Below are 15,579 nucleotides of genomic sequence, written 5' to 3'. Positions count from 1 at the left end.
CAAACTCAATTCATCTTGTTTGAAGGAAGAAGAATACTGAGTTTTACATGAAGCCGCAAATCTGATGACACAACTACAAAGTTGATCATGGAACTGCGGCTTAGGGGTCCTGGTGCCAAGTGCACATATGGACACCCTTATGTTTGAACATGGTGTTTGTTATGGACAATCTATGACGAGCACAAAAGTCCAATAACAAAACATCACTCAGGTTCAGATGTGGGCGGCCATTCTTCCCAATCACGCTTCTCCAGGTTTCACTGTCGCTGCCAACATGAGCGTTGAAGTCCCCCAGCAGAACAGGGGAATCATCCGAGGGAGCACTCTCCAGTACTCCCTCGAGTGTACCCAAAAAGGGTGTGTACTCTGAACGGTTGTTTGGTGCGTGAGCACAAACAACAGTCAGGACCTGTCCCCCCACCCAAAGGCGGAGGGAGGCTACCCTCTCGTCCACTGGGTTGAACTCCAACGTGCAGGCTTTGAGCCGGGGGGAAATGAGAATTGCCACCCCAGCACGTCGCCTCTCACTGCCGGCAACAACGCCAGAGTGGAAGAGAGTCCAGCCCCTCTCGAGAGAACTGGTTCCAGAGCCCTTGCTGTGCGTCGAAGTGAGTTCGAGTACATCCAGCCGGAATTTTTCTACTTCGCGCACTACCTCAGGCTCCTTACACCCCAGTGAGGTGACACTCCACGTCCCAAGAGCTAGCTTATGTAACCGAGGATCGGACCGCCAAGTGCCCTGCCTTCAGCCTCCGCCCAGCTCACATCGCACCCGACCTCTATGGCCCCTGCTATGGGTGGTGAGCCCATTGGAGGGGGGAATACAGGGGGGACCCATGTTGCCTCTTCGGGCTGTGCCCGGCCAGGCCCCATGGGAACAGGCCCGGCCACCACGCGCTCGCCATCGTGCCCCACTTCCGGGCCTGGCTCTAGAGGGGGGCCCCGGTGACCCGCGTCCGGGCAAGGGAAATCTGAGTCCTCGATATGTCTTCTTCATAAAAGGTCTTCGAGCTGCTCTTTGTCTGATCCCTCACCTAGGACCTGTTTGCTTTGGGAGACCCTACCAGGGGGCTTAAAGCCCCCGGACAACATAGCTCCTAGGATCATTGGGGCACGCAAAATTCCTCTACCACGTTAAGGTGGCAGCTCAGCTCAGCTCAGCTCCCACATACATCCACAAATACATTACATATCTACACACTCAATGTTCATAGAATTTGGGGTGTGGTCTCTTGCTGGCTTCGGGTCTTTGTATTTCAAGTTATCATTACATATATGTATTGTTGCATTTGAAACAATTGTATTGTTGATAATGGAGGTAATTATTGTTATTATTCATTATAAATTTTGCTATTGGTATTTGTATTGCTCATTTGTAGTATAATAATGTTCATTTTCATTTCTGTGTAATAAATATTTACTTCTCTAATTGCTTCTTTGCTATCCGTTTTACTATCATATTTGTACATATTGTATTTGCTGATGCTGTTTTGTTGTTGTTATTGTTGTGTTTGTTGTTGTTGTCTCTCTGTCTTATCCCCCTCTTGTCGCTGCAATTTCCACCTCTGTATTCCTTTTTCTCTCTTATTATTCCCTCCTGCTAATACCCGGCTGCGCCATGTAATAATATAAATCCATTTAATAATGTCAAATACAAATAAGGCAACAAGAGAAGTATTGATATGGGCATCTACATCAACGATATGATTTGCCTGATTAGTTGGACATGATAAGAAAAAAGACCATCTTCAAGCTCTTTTCTGATCGTCTCATCAGAATGCGCCATTTTGTGGGTAGTCTTATTTACGTGGCGTATTCGTTCTCCAAGCCCTCTTGATCTGTGTCTCCACGGCGTCAGCCATGCTGTAGATTTTGAGTCTACTGACAGGTATCAGTTAGAGCCACTGGTATACGCTACTTTTTATTAGCTATTGCAACAGAGAAACAATTTAGCATGCGTTTGTATGTACAAGCCAGTCTGCCTCTCAATAAGAGAATAGAGAAGTCAAATACTACAACTTTGGACCACAACTAAATAAAAGTGGTGGACTTGTGCAAAGCATTTAGGGTAAACCGCTAAAATATATGGAGATATCCGCTGACGTAATTAGGCCAGAATGTCTTAAGTCTCAAATTCCAAACGACTCGTTTTGTAAACATCTCCACCATGCCATGGTTTGAGTTCAAATTTTGGGGACTTTTGGGATTCACAAATACACAAAAACAGGTACCGACAAGTAAGAAAAGTTAGTTTTGCATAATAGGACCACTTAAAATGTGTTATTTATTATTATTGGGAAAAAATACATATATGTATTATGTGTCATTAATTTATTTAACGTACAATTCCATTTTTTATTTAATTCAGTGAATTTTTTCACAAATAATTATTTTTTTCACAAATTAAGGATTTATTTATTACTTTATGAACTTGAGTGTCAGCACTTCATTAATGTATTTCCATCCATTTGATCGTCAAACTCACCCCTCAAAATCAGTGGGCGGGACTAACACAAATCAAGTCCAGTGATTGCATTGGTTCTAAACCTGGAGCTTTGCGAAATCTTTCAAAACACTGCAATAAGAATAATCTAATTTTTACTTTTTCTTTGGTTGGCGGTAGATATTTTAGTACTTGCAGCATATGTGGAAGCAAGACTTGCTGACGGAGAGCATACATCTGTTACAGTAGAGTAACTAATTGAAGTGAATTTTTTGCACTTTTTAGACTAACATATCGACCAGAACTCTTCCGCTTTTACTGGTCAAAGTTCAATAGACAAATAGAAGTGCCAGGTACCCAATTTAGTTTTTAGAATCCCTCCACTGGCTTTGATGGTTGAGTTTGACAGATAACAAAAATACATGAAATAATAAAATATTATACCATTAATAATAAGTCAAATCCTGAAATAATGAAGTAACTCATTAATTACATGTTGAAATATTTCATTGAATGTTAAAATAATCAAAAGATTACATAACTAAATGCCCTTTTACAATACATTGATTAATGACACACTTGATGTCATTAGGTCTTTTATTCCAATTTTAATTTTAAAATTATAGTAGTAGTTTAAAGCTTTGTTCATTTAATTATGTGCCATATGAATTTAAGTAGAGGCCCACACAATATGAGTCTGCGTGTTGCAAATTTGGGACCCCTGCTGTACAATACATATTGTATATTAGGGGCGTTTCCCAAATAGTTTGAACAATTTTGGAAAATGTGTTCATAGTTGCACATGTTTGTTTTATTTTGTGTATTCTTCTTTCTGTAGTGTAAAAGAGTCTAGTACCGTGATGGTGGTGGCTCGGGTCCTGACGCTATGGAGCAATGTTGCACTGGAGTGCCTGCAAGGAGAGAGGCAGCTCTGTTCCCTCAGCCTTCAGCAGTCACTCAGTGGAGGATCTGATGTACACAAACGCCTCTTGGAGCATATATACTCCCACTGGGAGCATCCTTTAGATGGAGTTCGCCATCAGACACGCTCCCTGTTCCGAAACCTCCTCCTCCTCCATCAGCATACCAGTTCGTTCACCTCGGAGTTAACAATGGACAACTATGTCCTTGAGCTCACGCAAAGATTGCTCCAGCTGGAGTGGCATATGAGGGGGAAATATGGAGCTTTAGGGTGCCTTGTTGAGCTCTACGGTGCTGGGCACCTGCTTGAAATCCAGCCACAGCTGCCATCATGTCTCCTGGGTTTGATGGGGGACCAGACTTTGGCTCCCTATGCCAGTGACCTGCTGGAAAGGCTTTTTATCAGCCATAAACAACTACTTGCAGATGAAGCCTGTAAAAAAAAGACGGGTGCAGAAGACTGGATAGATTGTTGGCACCGGATGTGGGTAACCCCCCTCCTACAGGTGCTGTGCAGTGCAAGATTGGACCAGACCAGTTACATCTTGGATTATTTTCTGCCCAAATTGTTGCGCTGCAGCCCGTCCAGTCTGACACACATGGTGCAGGCCCTGCAAGAAACACCATCCCGCTGCATAGGTAAAACTAAAAAGACACAGACAACCATAAATATTTCTACAGTAATTGAACAGTAATTACTGTGTAGCCTCACACTCTTCTTACAGTACATATTTGTTGTGCTCAACAGGTTCATCTAGCAGCAGGGGTGCACTCGGTGCTCTGATGACATGTCTGCGAGCCGCCAGGGCCCAGGGTGTGATGCAGACCCCAGAGGAGGGTGTCTGGGGGGGACTGGTGCCCCTTACTTTGCTTCGACAAGCTTTAATACACAAACATGATCAAGTAAGTTTCTTGTTTCTCTATTAGTACGAGTTATTAGTGAATATTGTGAAGATTCATGTGCAGTGCCTTATGTTATAGGTGAGGATAGATGCTTTGGGTTTGGTGTGTGAGAGCCACCGTAGTACTGAGGTTCTGACGTCTCAGGAGATGGACCTCATCCGCCACTTCCTGCTTCCTAACCTCAACTGCCAATCACCAGGTGTCAGACAGCAGGCAATTAGTTTGTTCAAGAAGGTCAGTTAATTGTCATACATTTTTATTTTTAGGGGACGGTACTTAAACATCCATAAGGGCACCGGTGCTTGCCTAAACAGTGGTAACCATTACAAAACAACTAGCTATTGGAGCTTCATTTAAAGTAATTTAGATATAGGCCATAATTTTTCAGCTGCACAGAAGATGGTTAGCATCAAGCTAAATGCTGCACATAAACTGTACTGTATTATTGTGAAGGTGGAATAACAATAAGGCAGGATGATGCAAGTCAGCCTTTCATTAATAGAGCAGCTGTAATTCTTAAAGACATAACCATCCACACTTTCAACACTGTCAACACTCGTCGTTAAAGGGGAACTGCACTTTTTTTTTTAAATGTACATATAATTTACAATTAAACACCAACCACAACAACTACTAACCATTGCAGACTTCATGAGAGACAACAGTGACTGCTTTGGAATAAATGATGATCCAGAACCTTTTATTTTTGAGCCTTAATATAAGAAAGATGAGTGATAAGCAGATCCAGTCAGTAGCGCTACTGCCCTACAAACATAATAAAACAATCACTTAATCTACAATGTCTCCTCTCAGTGGGATGCCGACTGATGAGATGTTACATCTTCCCTGTTGGATTAAGAATGAATCATAATCCTCAAGCAGGTATAACAAAAAAAGTGGTTGCAAACAAGCATCATTTTGTGTCTTTCTTGCCATCTACGGGTCTAAGTTGGATGTCAAAGTTGACCAACTTCTTGGTTTATGGCAACAACTGTTTACTATCTAGGTGAGAAGCATGATTTATAATCTAGAATTAAAACTTTTACCAACCAAGAGGCGATGCAGCAGCTCACCGGGTCAGTATGTCAATATAGCTGTATAAGCTAATTACCTTTTTGTGATCATCGCGCCGCCATAGGTAGTTTGTTCCTATGTGTTAGTTGTTATAATAACAATATCGCTAATACCTTGTTAATATTCAGTTCACACATTTTCTTGCATTGCAAAAAATTCTGTAAAATAAAAAGGGATTTTTTTGTTCAAAATGTGTATGCTTTTCTTTTTTAAGTACTGGTTCTGGCACCGCTTAAGTACCGACACATTTCAAAAGTACATATTTTTTCATTGGTATTGGCCAACATGTCGACGATACCCATCCTTAGTTATTTTGTAAGTTAACTTGACTCTTAACTTAGCTTTTACCATTCTCTCGACAGATGCTTTGCAGAGTAAAGGACAGTACACAGCTGTTGCAAAAGAAACAGAGCCAAGAGAGAGAGCATGAGCAGAGAGACAAAGATCAGCATACACTATGTCAGTATAAGGTATACAACACACAATACATGTTTCCACTTTTTTTTTCAAATGTATATTAATCATTTATGTATTTGTGTGTGATAGGAATTCCTGCGCTGGTTATGCACAAATTTGTTTGAGGTTTTGCTTCCTGGAGCTTCGTTTTCTAAATGCCTGATGTCTCTTCACTTGCTTGGGCAACTGGCTGAGCTATTCACGTTTGACATTGGTATGTGTACACACAATGCTTTGATAGCAGTGTGATTTTAAAGTAGTATTAAACATTTTTTTGTTGTAATGGAAACAAAATGAGCATTCTTTGCAAAACTTTTCCAAAAAGATGATCACTTGGCTAATTTATAGGCAGCAAACCTCTGGAACACATCATGCTGTTTTTATGCTTTTAATCAGTGGAAAGCCTCTCCACCCTGATGCCAGTGTGGATCAGTGGCTTGTGCTTTTTCTCATCCATTTATATTTTTACATGACATTACGTTCTGTCTTCTCCTCAGGGCCTGATGATTTTGCCCTTGGTGAGGTTGTAAACTCTGCATATGCTCAGAATGTCCTCTACTGTGTAGCAAGCAACTTTTTGGAAGTTAAATTGCTGGCTTCAACATTGCTATGGAAACTTCCTCCGTCGGCTGTAGGACTGCAGGTTAATATGCTTTGTATTTTAAAAACTTTTTTATGCTATATCCCAGATTTTTCTGGATAGAGAATGTCTAGCAAATATATGTCAAATGTAGTAATTTATTGGGTCCCACTTGGGAAATCACCGGAACTAACTACAATATAGGGTTGTTCGGTATACCGGTACTAATAAAGTACTGCGATACTAATTGATTGAAATAGGTACTCTACTGCCTTTGAAAAGTACCTGTATCGTTCTTTCATCTAAGTGCTGCTTTGTTGTGGTGACTACAGAGCCGAGGGGCATGATGTTGAGTGTGTCAAAACGCACACATAAAGTGCATACAGGCAATAACATCGTGGTGGGGAAGAATGGCAAAAATCGACAATTGTATTGGTTAATAAAAAGTGTGTGTGAAGCACAATATGGAGGTTTTTGGGCTTCAAAACCAACGGTAAAGGTGACACTTTAAACAAGGAAGCACCGAGCTTCAAGTGTTGCTTTAAAACACGCCCCGCCAAATGTGGTGACTAGTATTACCACCTTTGTTTCGAACTTAGGTAAACATTTAAATAATAAGCGATCTCTCGGATAAGCGGAAAAAGATCGATGGATGAATAGATAGCATTTTGATCTGCACAAGGAGTTACAAAGAGTGACAAGTGATAATGTAGTTCGCTCCGGTGCAGACTGTAGTAGAGGAGCACAGGGCAGACGTTCCCTTTAGTTCACTTTACCACACAATGGGTCTGCTAAGATCCGCTTTCCGGTCAGAATTCAAGGCCGTGACAATCTAGTTACTTTGTTTCTAGTTTTGCAGGACACAACCGGACCCTTTCATCACTTTACTGCGCAATGTGCGCGCTCCTCTCTCTTTGTACTTGCACACTCACTCGCTGATGTCACGCAGCGAACACGTTGACATTGTCACAAACACACATACTGTATGCTACTATCATTAGTTTACAGCTCCTCAGTTGTGCACATGTATTTACAAAATATGAAATTATGTAGATATTCAAACAGCTGCTTGGATTGATGCCAAATATTAGCAGAGTTAAGACTGCCCATCTAACGTCAAGTAGTGCAAGTAAAATGACTGAATTTGGTAACAAATGTGCCACTATTTGTTTAACAGATGTATGTTTTACCTGCTACATGGCTTATCTGGGTACATTTATCCATAGTTTTGTTTTTAGTACTTACTAATAATTGTGTTTATCTCTTAAAGCACATACCAGGATTGGCAACCATAAATCATGAAGCATTTAATATAATGTAAATACAGCGTTTTTATTATATTCTAATCTAATCATTGATTATGGCAGACTATACGTAATATGGAAAATTTTAAATTGTTCTTTGAGTGCAACAAGAAAAACACAATGTGTTTAGTGCCCTTTAAATTATATTTTGACCTTCTAAAATTGTTCTTTGAGTGCAATAAGAAACATTTTTTCTTAGTTTCTTTAATTTGTAAAAGTATCGATTTACATTTTGGTACCAGTACCAAATTATTGTTATCTGGACAACCCTACTACAATATAATTATTTTTTTGTATAGTCATACTTTTTTAAATTTACTGGGTATTTAGGTGTCACTAGTGGCCAATGTGTGTACACGAATGAAGAACATAATTCAATCAAATCAGATGAAACAGTTTTTCTTTGGTATCACTGGAACCTGCCTATTTGATTGAACAACCTTTACAAGTGGATAGGATAAAATAGGATAAACCTTTATCTATCCCGTTATGTGGATATTACGTTGTTGCAGTGCAATAGAAGTAAAACGTAATGAAAAACAAAAAAATGTGTAATGAATTCTACATATTGCTCACTAATATGTATAGATAAAGCCAATATGGTTGTCTGTGTTTTATTTTTTAATTATACGTTTTTCTTATACAGTCAGTCAAGTGTAATAATCCCACTCAGTGATTATTTTTTTTCTCCAATTCTATTTGTTAAATTAGAACATAATTTGAAGCTGATATTACAATAGACAACTTCTGATTTATCTTTGGTCCATGTGGGCTTAGGAACACGACAGGATGTGTGTTGTACTTCAGGCTGCGTTGGATCTGAGCACCAGCACCAAACCTTTTGACAGTGTTACAGCGGCCCACCTCTTAGACCTGATGCTCCACCAGCCTAATCTGAGCCGGGCACTGCTACACTGTGCCCAGAAACAGGGTTTTGACTTCCAGCCTCCCTCGTTTCCACATGGGCCTGATGTTCTGGAGGTTAATACTTTTGCTGGTGAGATGGACATCCAGGCTCAAGAGACGTGCACTTTAGATCATATTGTAAATATGGAAATATAATCATATTTCTCCCTCCACAGTGATTCAATTATTGCTGCTCTGTCTGAAGTTGGAGGTCTCCAAAGCGGAGTCTTTCCTCTTGCAGGCTGCTGCTTCCTACCCTCTGTATGGCAGAGTCCACTGCATTACTGCCGTCCTGCAGAGTCTCAACACAGAGTGAGAACAATTTTTATGTTTGTGACAGGGCACGAGGTAGTGCCAATTATTGGCACTTGTTTGAGAGTCTATATGAGCGTGACTAAAATTTAAAGTAAATGACACATAAACCCAACATTAGGAAACATAACTAAACATTTCCAGGTGAGTCTTCTTAACCAGTGTTCCCTATTTTTTATTGGAATGATAAAGATTAGAACATCACAAAAACCTCACTACACATCACAAAACCTTCTGCCCTCTAGTGGAAGTTGTTTTACTGTCACCATCATCCTTTGCATATATAGATGAACAATTATGCAATATTTAGCAAAATAAATGATGAAAGTTTCTCATGGCACACCTGATAATCTTTCACGGCACCTTGTGTTGCAGCACAGTAATCAGTAGTCCCTGGTCTACACTGTAAATGCTATTTTTATTATCCAAATACAGTTTTTCCCTCGCCACATCACGGTTCACGTACTGTGGTCTCAGTGCATTGTGGATTTCAATTATTTAAGGTACCACTGAGTCGCATTGAGTACTTAGATATTTGAGTATCCATTTAAGATTTAATGTTAAAATAACATAGGTTTTAAAATGTATATTTATTTAAGAGAGTGTTTACTGTGTGTGTGTGTGTTTGTGTGTGTGTGAAAAGTGATGGCTTTTAATTACATACAACCCATATGATAATCATACACATCCTAAAATAAATTGCCGGCCTACACAGACACTCAGCTATCTAGTGTTGCCTTGTATAATGTGGGGGTTATAGCTAGTATAATCGGGGCAACACTACAGTTTGAAATTTTTGCTTTTGCTTTGCAGGGCATAGTTGTGCCCAAGTAGTCTCGTGACCATCCATGGTTGTTCTGTGTTTGGCGCTCTCCTCTTATTAGCACACTTGCTCACGCTAAGCTTCTGCTACTGTTGCTGCCAAGTTACATTCGCGGTGGACCTAATTGTGCTGCTGACGTACAGTAAGTTGGTTCCTTTTTAGCTTGCCAGTGCTTGGCTATCTCATCTTAACAAACAGGAAATAACGTCCTCTGTGTGGATAATTTAGTGCTCCGATGGAACTCGTTTGGACAATCCATCTCTTGTGGTGGTCTGATGTGCCAAAGTGGCCAGAACAAAGAAATGTGTGTCTTTATTTACACAAAACCACAAAGCCGTCATGGAATACGAATGTCGGCTGTCAAAAGGTCAGTCGGAAGTAAACCGTAGAATGTTCAGGATCATGGGAAATGTCCCAACATTTCTATTTGTAAAAGTTATTCTGGCCTTGACATTATTAGTGCTTATTTGAATATCTGTGTGTTTTTAGGTCTTTGCATCACACAGAGGAGTGGAGGCGTCTGGTGTCGGAACTCATTGCTGTGTGTTACCGCTTGTCTGATGTGGTCTCCCCTGTTGTTCAGAGCTCTTCCCCTGAGGGGCTCATCCCAATGGATGTTGGGACAGGTAATTTTCTGATGACACAGCATATGGTTTTCCCCACCTGGATCAAGTGTTTGATAGTCTGACAATAGTTTATTGATGTGATGCTGTGATGCATGGTCAGTGGGTACTTGTTATGAAATATTCAAATTAATTACATTCAAATTGGGGTTGCTTGATATAGACGAAATACAATATGAATTACACAAATAGGGTTGACGATAGAGCTTTCAATACTATCATTATATTGTGATAATGCATGTTAAATCAAGGTTTATTCATACAGCCCTTAATGACAAGTGTCTCAAAGAGCTTCACAAACTCACAATCACAGTCCCTGATCTAAACCCACATCCTGGCATGAAAATGCTCTAAAGACCACAGATGGGGTAAAAGATTATACCTTGAGAAGGGACCACAGATGTAGGGAACCCCTTTCAATGGTGATCAGCTGCAATTGATGTTGAGTGGGTATAATTATTGAATTGTTACATTATTAGATAAAGTGGGACTACAGTCCATTGGAAAGCCACCATAAAGTCAGAGGGGGGCAAGCCGCCTTAATGCATGGACTTATTTGGGCTGAAGCCCAGGGGCCCTTGATTTTGACAGCGCAATAAATGATTGGTGTTTCATAGCTGTCAATCACAGACAAAGGAGATGTATTCATGAATGAAATTATTTTAGAAAATGGATGTTATTGTTGCCTTGTTGCCTGGTGATTATAAACTTCAGTCTTTTTTTGAGGCTTTTGGGGTCACTAATAAGCTGGTGTTTTTGGAATGCAGAGTTTGGGACGGATCTTAGGGCACAATACAACCGACAAGATAAGATGGTGGTAGACCGTTTAGGAATTTGTGCGTAAGTAACAAAACCTTAAATTTGCACCTTGGTTGTACCGGAAGACTGTGCAGCTGGTCTAGTTTAGGCATAATGTTTTTGTTCTGGTCAAAAGTCTAGCAGCTCTATTTTTGTACTAACTCAGTGCTTCTCAAATATTTTTTCTGTTACATTGTTACGAGATACACAGTGCGTCTTTCAGGAAGATGAGAGCTAAATCAGGAAAATGCTAAATCCGACACACCTCTTTGTGATTTAATGCGATCTAAAATAATGCTATGATCAACGGTGTCAAAGGCAGCGCTGAGATTAAGCAGTAGCAACACAGATGACGCATCAGCATCCATCGATAGCGAATCATTGGTCACTTTTGCAAGGGCTGTCGTTCTCATTAGAGTGATTTGCATTGAAACTCGACTGAAAAAGTTCAAAAAGATAATTGGACGCAAAGTTTTCATCTGTGGTGCAACAATTTTTTTTCAAGGGCTTTTGAAATGATCGGGAGGTGTGACACCCGTTGGTAGTTCAGAAGGAGGTCAGGGTCAAGGTTAAGTCTTTTAAGCAGAAGATGAATAACCACCGTTTTGAATGCCAGGGCAACAGTACCAGAGGAGAGTGATACGTTAATAATATTTAGCACTGATGGTCCTAATATTACAAACAGCTCCTTAATGAGTTTCCCAGTATGTGGGTCAAGTAGACATTATGTATGTCTTGTCCCATTTACGAGTCGCAAAAGTCTCTTTTTACCATGAATTGATTAACGTGGACCCCGACTTAAACAAGCTGAAAAACTTATTCGGGTGTTACCATTTAGTGGTCAATTGTACGGAATATGTACTGTACTGTGCAAACTACTAATAAAAGTATCAATCAATCAATCAATCTCAAGCGTTTCCTACTTTAAGTGAGAGAGATTATTTTGGAGCGTATTTGCAGTAATGCTCACATTTGTATCTGCATTTATAGAACTCTGTTGAAGCTGGGATGGAGAGTCTTTAATTTTCTTTTCAAAGAGCTCAATTTTCTTAGTGAAGAATTGTATTGGATTATTAGCCGATTGGGTGGAGCTACTAGGAGAAGGTCCTTGTTGGGCTAGCGATGCTACTGTGTTTAAGGGGACCTATTATCATAATATGATCCCTTCACACTAAAATGTAGGATAATTTTAAGATCAAATTTAGGATCATATAGATAACACATTGTGAATGTGTTCTGCAAATTTGACAGCGACAAGAAAATGGAAGCGTCCTCAGCGCATTTTGTAGCATTTTCACTACCGACTAATGTTCCTCAACAGTGCAAAGTGATCCTTGCCTCTATGGAAACAAATAAACTGCTACTTACATGTACCTTTATCACTGGAGGACAAGGAATAGCTACAGTTAACATGCTACACTCCACACAGTAGAAGTTTATAACAAGCCTTGCTTACCACTAAACTAGAATGCTTGAACAGAGGTGGGCAGATGGATACAAATATCGACCGATACCAAGATCAGTTTATGGTCGATACTACAGTGATTAGATTGATAGTTTTTATTATCACAAAATATTTTGTCGTTTTTGTTCTTGTATACAAATTCAGGAAATAGGTCCCTAAACACTGCAATTTATATCAGAACCAATCCTAGGAACAAATTTAAATATTCAATTGATATTTTTACACCGTTATACTGTTTTTGTCTGCACAGTTCCACGACGTGCTCGGTGCCTTACATCAGTCCGTCCCATCCTGCCCCAATCACATCCCTGATGGAGAAAAATCCTTAGGAAAATATTCTTTGCTGACAAAAAGTTTTGATATAATAAGATGGGGAGGTCCAAGCATGCTAACTGATTTTAGAGACGAGACATCTTGCCAGGAAGCAGTGACCAAAAGGCTGAAATGACAGCTAAGATTTATTTATTTCTCTCTAAAATGTATTTGTCTGCACACACAAATATTGTACTAATGTTTATAGAAGACATGATGATGAATGCAATTAATGTGTCCTTCCAACACACTTACTGTACGTGAGGGCCTCAGCAGTTATTAACCCATCTCCTTCCTGCGGTGGTGGGAGGAAATATTAATATCCGATGATTCGGTTGCGAGGTTGATAGTCGAAGCAGAAGCTCCGACTAATTGAAGACAGTCCTAGTGATTACAATTGTAAGAAAAAGTTAATCATTCAATAATCGTGATTATTTGAATTATCAATATCAGCATTTTTATACAATACACTGCCTCTGTAACTACTCTGTATTGGATCAGTAACCAAATGTGTAGTATTGCCCAAAACTAATGTAATATCCAAACAACAGAAGAATATGCATATTACATTTTAAAAGAAGTGTAGATAGAACCATGTTACAACAGAAAGTAACCAAATATTAACAGTAAATTAACAAGTAAATTAATTTGACAAAATAACATTACCAGAAATTATACAAATTTTGCAACAGCCAAATTAGATGCCTTTGTAACCTGTTCTGAAATACTTCTATATTAAAATATATGCCAAATAATATATTTTGATATATATTGTTATTGCCGGAGGCTGCAATATATATATCCCAATACAGATATTCGGCCAAATACTTCAAATGCATGTACAGTATGCCTCCATGGGTCTCTGCATATTTTTCCACTGATGGCATCAACATGTTACAAATGTATGTGTTGCTTGTTACAGACGCCTCAAGTGGACTGCAGAAGATCCTACAGGAGATTCAACCCAGGGACACCAATGATTTCTTTACTAGCGCCAGAGAGCTAGATACACACAATGAAGAGGATTACACAGAAACAAGGACCACTGGTGTGTTACAAATAACCATAAACCTAATTAATTTTAAAAATAAAGCATACAGTCTATATTGCTCCCCTTGTAATACTTAACTAAGCATATCAGAAAATATATATATTTTTTTACTTTTCTCATTGGTCTTTCACCACAATTTAAATGTATTTGTGATCGTCACACTGATGGTGCATGTTCTTGTTATATTAGCGATGTCCTGATGAGGGCAGTGTTTGTCCTTTTTTGTGGGATATTGTGTACCCCCTTTTTTTCAATCTCAATGAAAAATTATCAAACTTTGCTTTTTCTTTTGTGTGGTTTTGCACATTTGAACACATGTGGGCATTTTCCAGGTGGCGAAGACTATAGAGTGACAGCCCAGATGGTGCTGGTGTGTTGCTGGCGGAGCATGAAGGAAGTAGCCATGCTGTTGGGGCAGCTGTGTCAGAGCCTGCCGCTGCACTACACCGGTGACAATGCATACAAACATCCTGGGCTCATCACAGAGGAACAGGTGAGACCTAGAATTGATGCCTTTGCATATGCCACACTTTCCGTTCTGCCATTCCAACATTTATGGTCGTACTTGTAATTAGTGCAACTATAAGATATACACTGCATCACCCTTACACTGACTCAGTAAAAATAAATCCCTTTGTAATGTAACAAATTATGACCGCAAAGTAAGAGTCACTGAGAACTAAGCATGGCATGTCTGTAATACCTACTGTTTAACCTTATTATGGGCCTGCTTCTAAAGCAATGCAGCCACAGTACGTGGCATGATGCAAGGACGCTATGGAACTACCTTGGTACTTTCGGTACTCAGGCATGCTAACTGTAGGCATAATAGCATTTCACTCATGTATAAAAAAAAAATGCAGTGCATCGCATAATGTGGGAACACCATTGAACTGCTTTGACACTTACTGTACTCGGCGTGCTCTAAGCATGATCATTTTTTAGCTATTTTACTTGAGTCAAAGTACAAATACTGTATATACAGCACATGGCATAATGGAACACTATAGAACTGACTTGGCACTTTCAGTACTTAGTATGCTTACACCTGGCAAACTAGCACTAACTGTTTAAGGGTATAGTTTATTGACAAATATTCTCATATTAAATTGCATACATTAAGATGGTATGATGCTAATTCCCGGTAGAACTGCACTTTCGGTGCTTAGCGATATGCTGGTAGGTGCTAGGTTTAGCATTTTGCGTATATATATTAGGCACTAAAGAAACCATCTGTTGAAGCATGATATGTTCCCATATTATCACAATGTTTCTAAAAATTAGCACGCTCTGTATTAGCATTGTTAACATTTATATTTTGGGGGATTCTGGGGGAATTTAAAGAGCTCTAAGGACCTAGTGTGCAAATGTGATTGTGATTGTGATTGTTGTCTGTCTATCTGTGATGGCCCTGCGATGAGATGGCGACTTGTCCAGGGTGTACCCCCCTTCCGCCTGAATGCGGCTGAGATAGGCTCCAGCACCCCCCGCGACCCTGAAAGGGATAAGCAGTGGAAAATGGATGGATGGATGGACTTTACATAGATAGTTCCCAATTGGATAGGCAATATCTTTAGCATTTTTCTGTAACATTGAGATTTAACATTT

At 39.7% G+C, this 15,579-nt stretch overlaps 1 protein-coding gene across 4 annotated transcripts in view; it reads left to right on the top strand.

The window, feature by feature from the left end:
* The window catches only part of thada (THADA armadillo repeat containing), a 251,417-nt gene that overhangs the window by 9,020 nt on the left and 226,818 nt on the right, over nucleotides 1-15,579 (top strand). For all 4 annotated transcript variants that reach the window (XM_061910918.1, XM_061910920.1, XM_061910919.1 and 1 more), the window contains 11 exons: nucleotides 3,282-4,003; nucleotides 4,113-4,267; nucleotides 4,346-4,501; nucleotides 5,704-5,811; nucleotides 5,888-6,011; nucleotides 6,295-6,440; nucleotides 8,459-8,678; nucleotides 8,764-8,899; nucleotides 10,212-10,348; nucleotides 13,843-13,968; nucleotides 14,304-14,464. In XM_061910918.1, coding sequence (XP_061766902.1) covers nucleotides 3,282-4,003; nucleotides 4,113-4,267; nucleotides 4,346-4,501; nucleotides 5,704-5,811; nucleotides 5,888-6,011; nucleotides 6,295-6,440; nucleotides 8,459-8,678; nucleotides 8,764-8,899; nucleotides 10,212-10,348; nucleotides 13,843-13,968; nucleotides 14,304-14,464 — 2,191 coding nt within the window. The remainder of the gene's footprint in view (nucleotides 1-3,281; nucleotides 4,004-4,112; nucleotides 4,268-4,345; nucleotides 4,502-5,703; nucleotides 5,812-5,887; nucleotides 6,012-6,294; nucleotides 6,441-8,458; nucleotides 8,679-8,763; nucleotides 8,900-10,211; nucleotides 10,349-13,842; nucleotides 13,969-14,303; nucleotides 14,465-15,579) is intronic.

The sequence above is a fragment of the Nerophis ophidion genome, linkage group LG09 (genome assembly GCF_033978795.1).
Source record: "Nerophis ophidion isolate RoL-2023_Sa linkage group LG09, RoL_Noph_v1.0, whole genome shotgun sequence".
NCBI lineage: Eukaryota > Metazoa > Chordata > Actinopteri > Syngnathiformes > Syngnathidae > Nerophis > Nerophis ophidion.
Note: the sequence above shows the minus strand (reverse complement) of the source record. Positions and strands in the feature narration are given on the sequence as shown.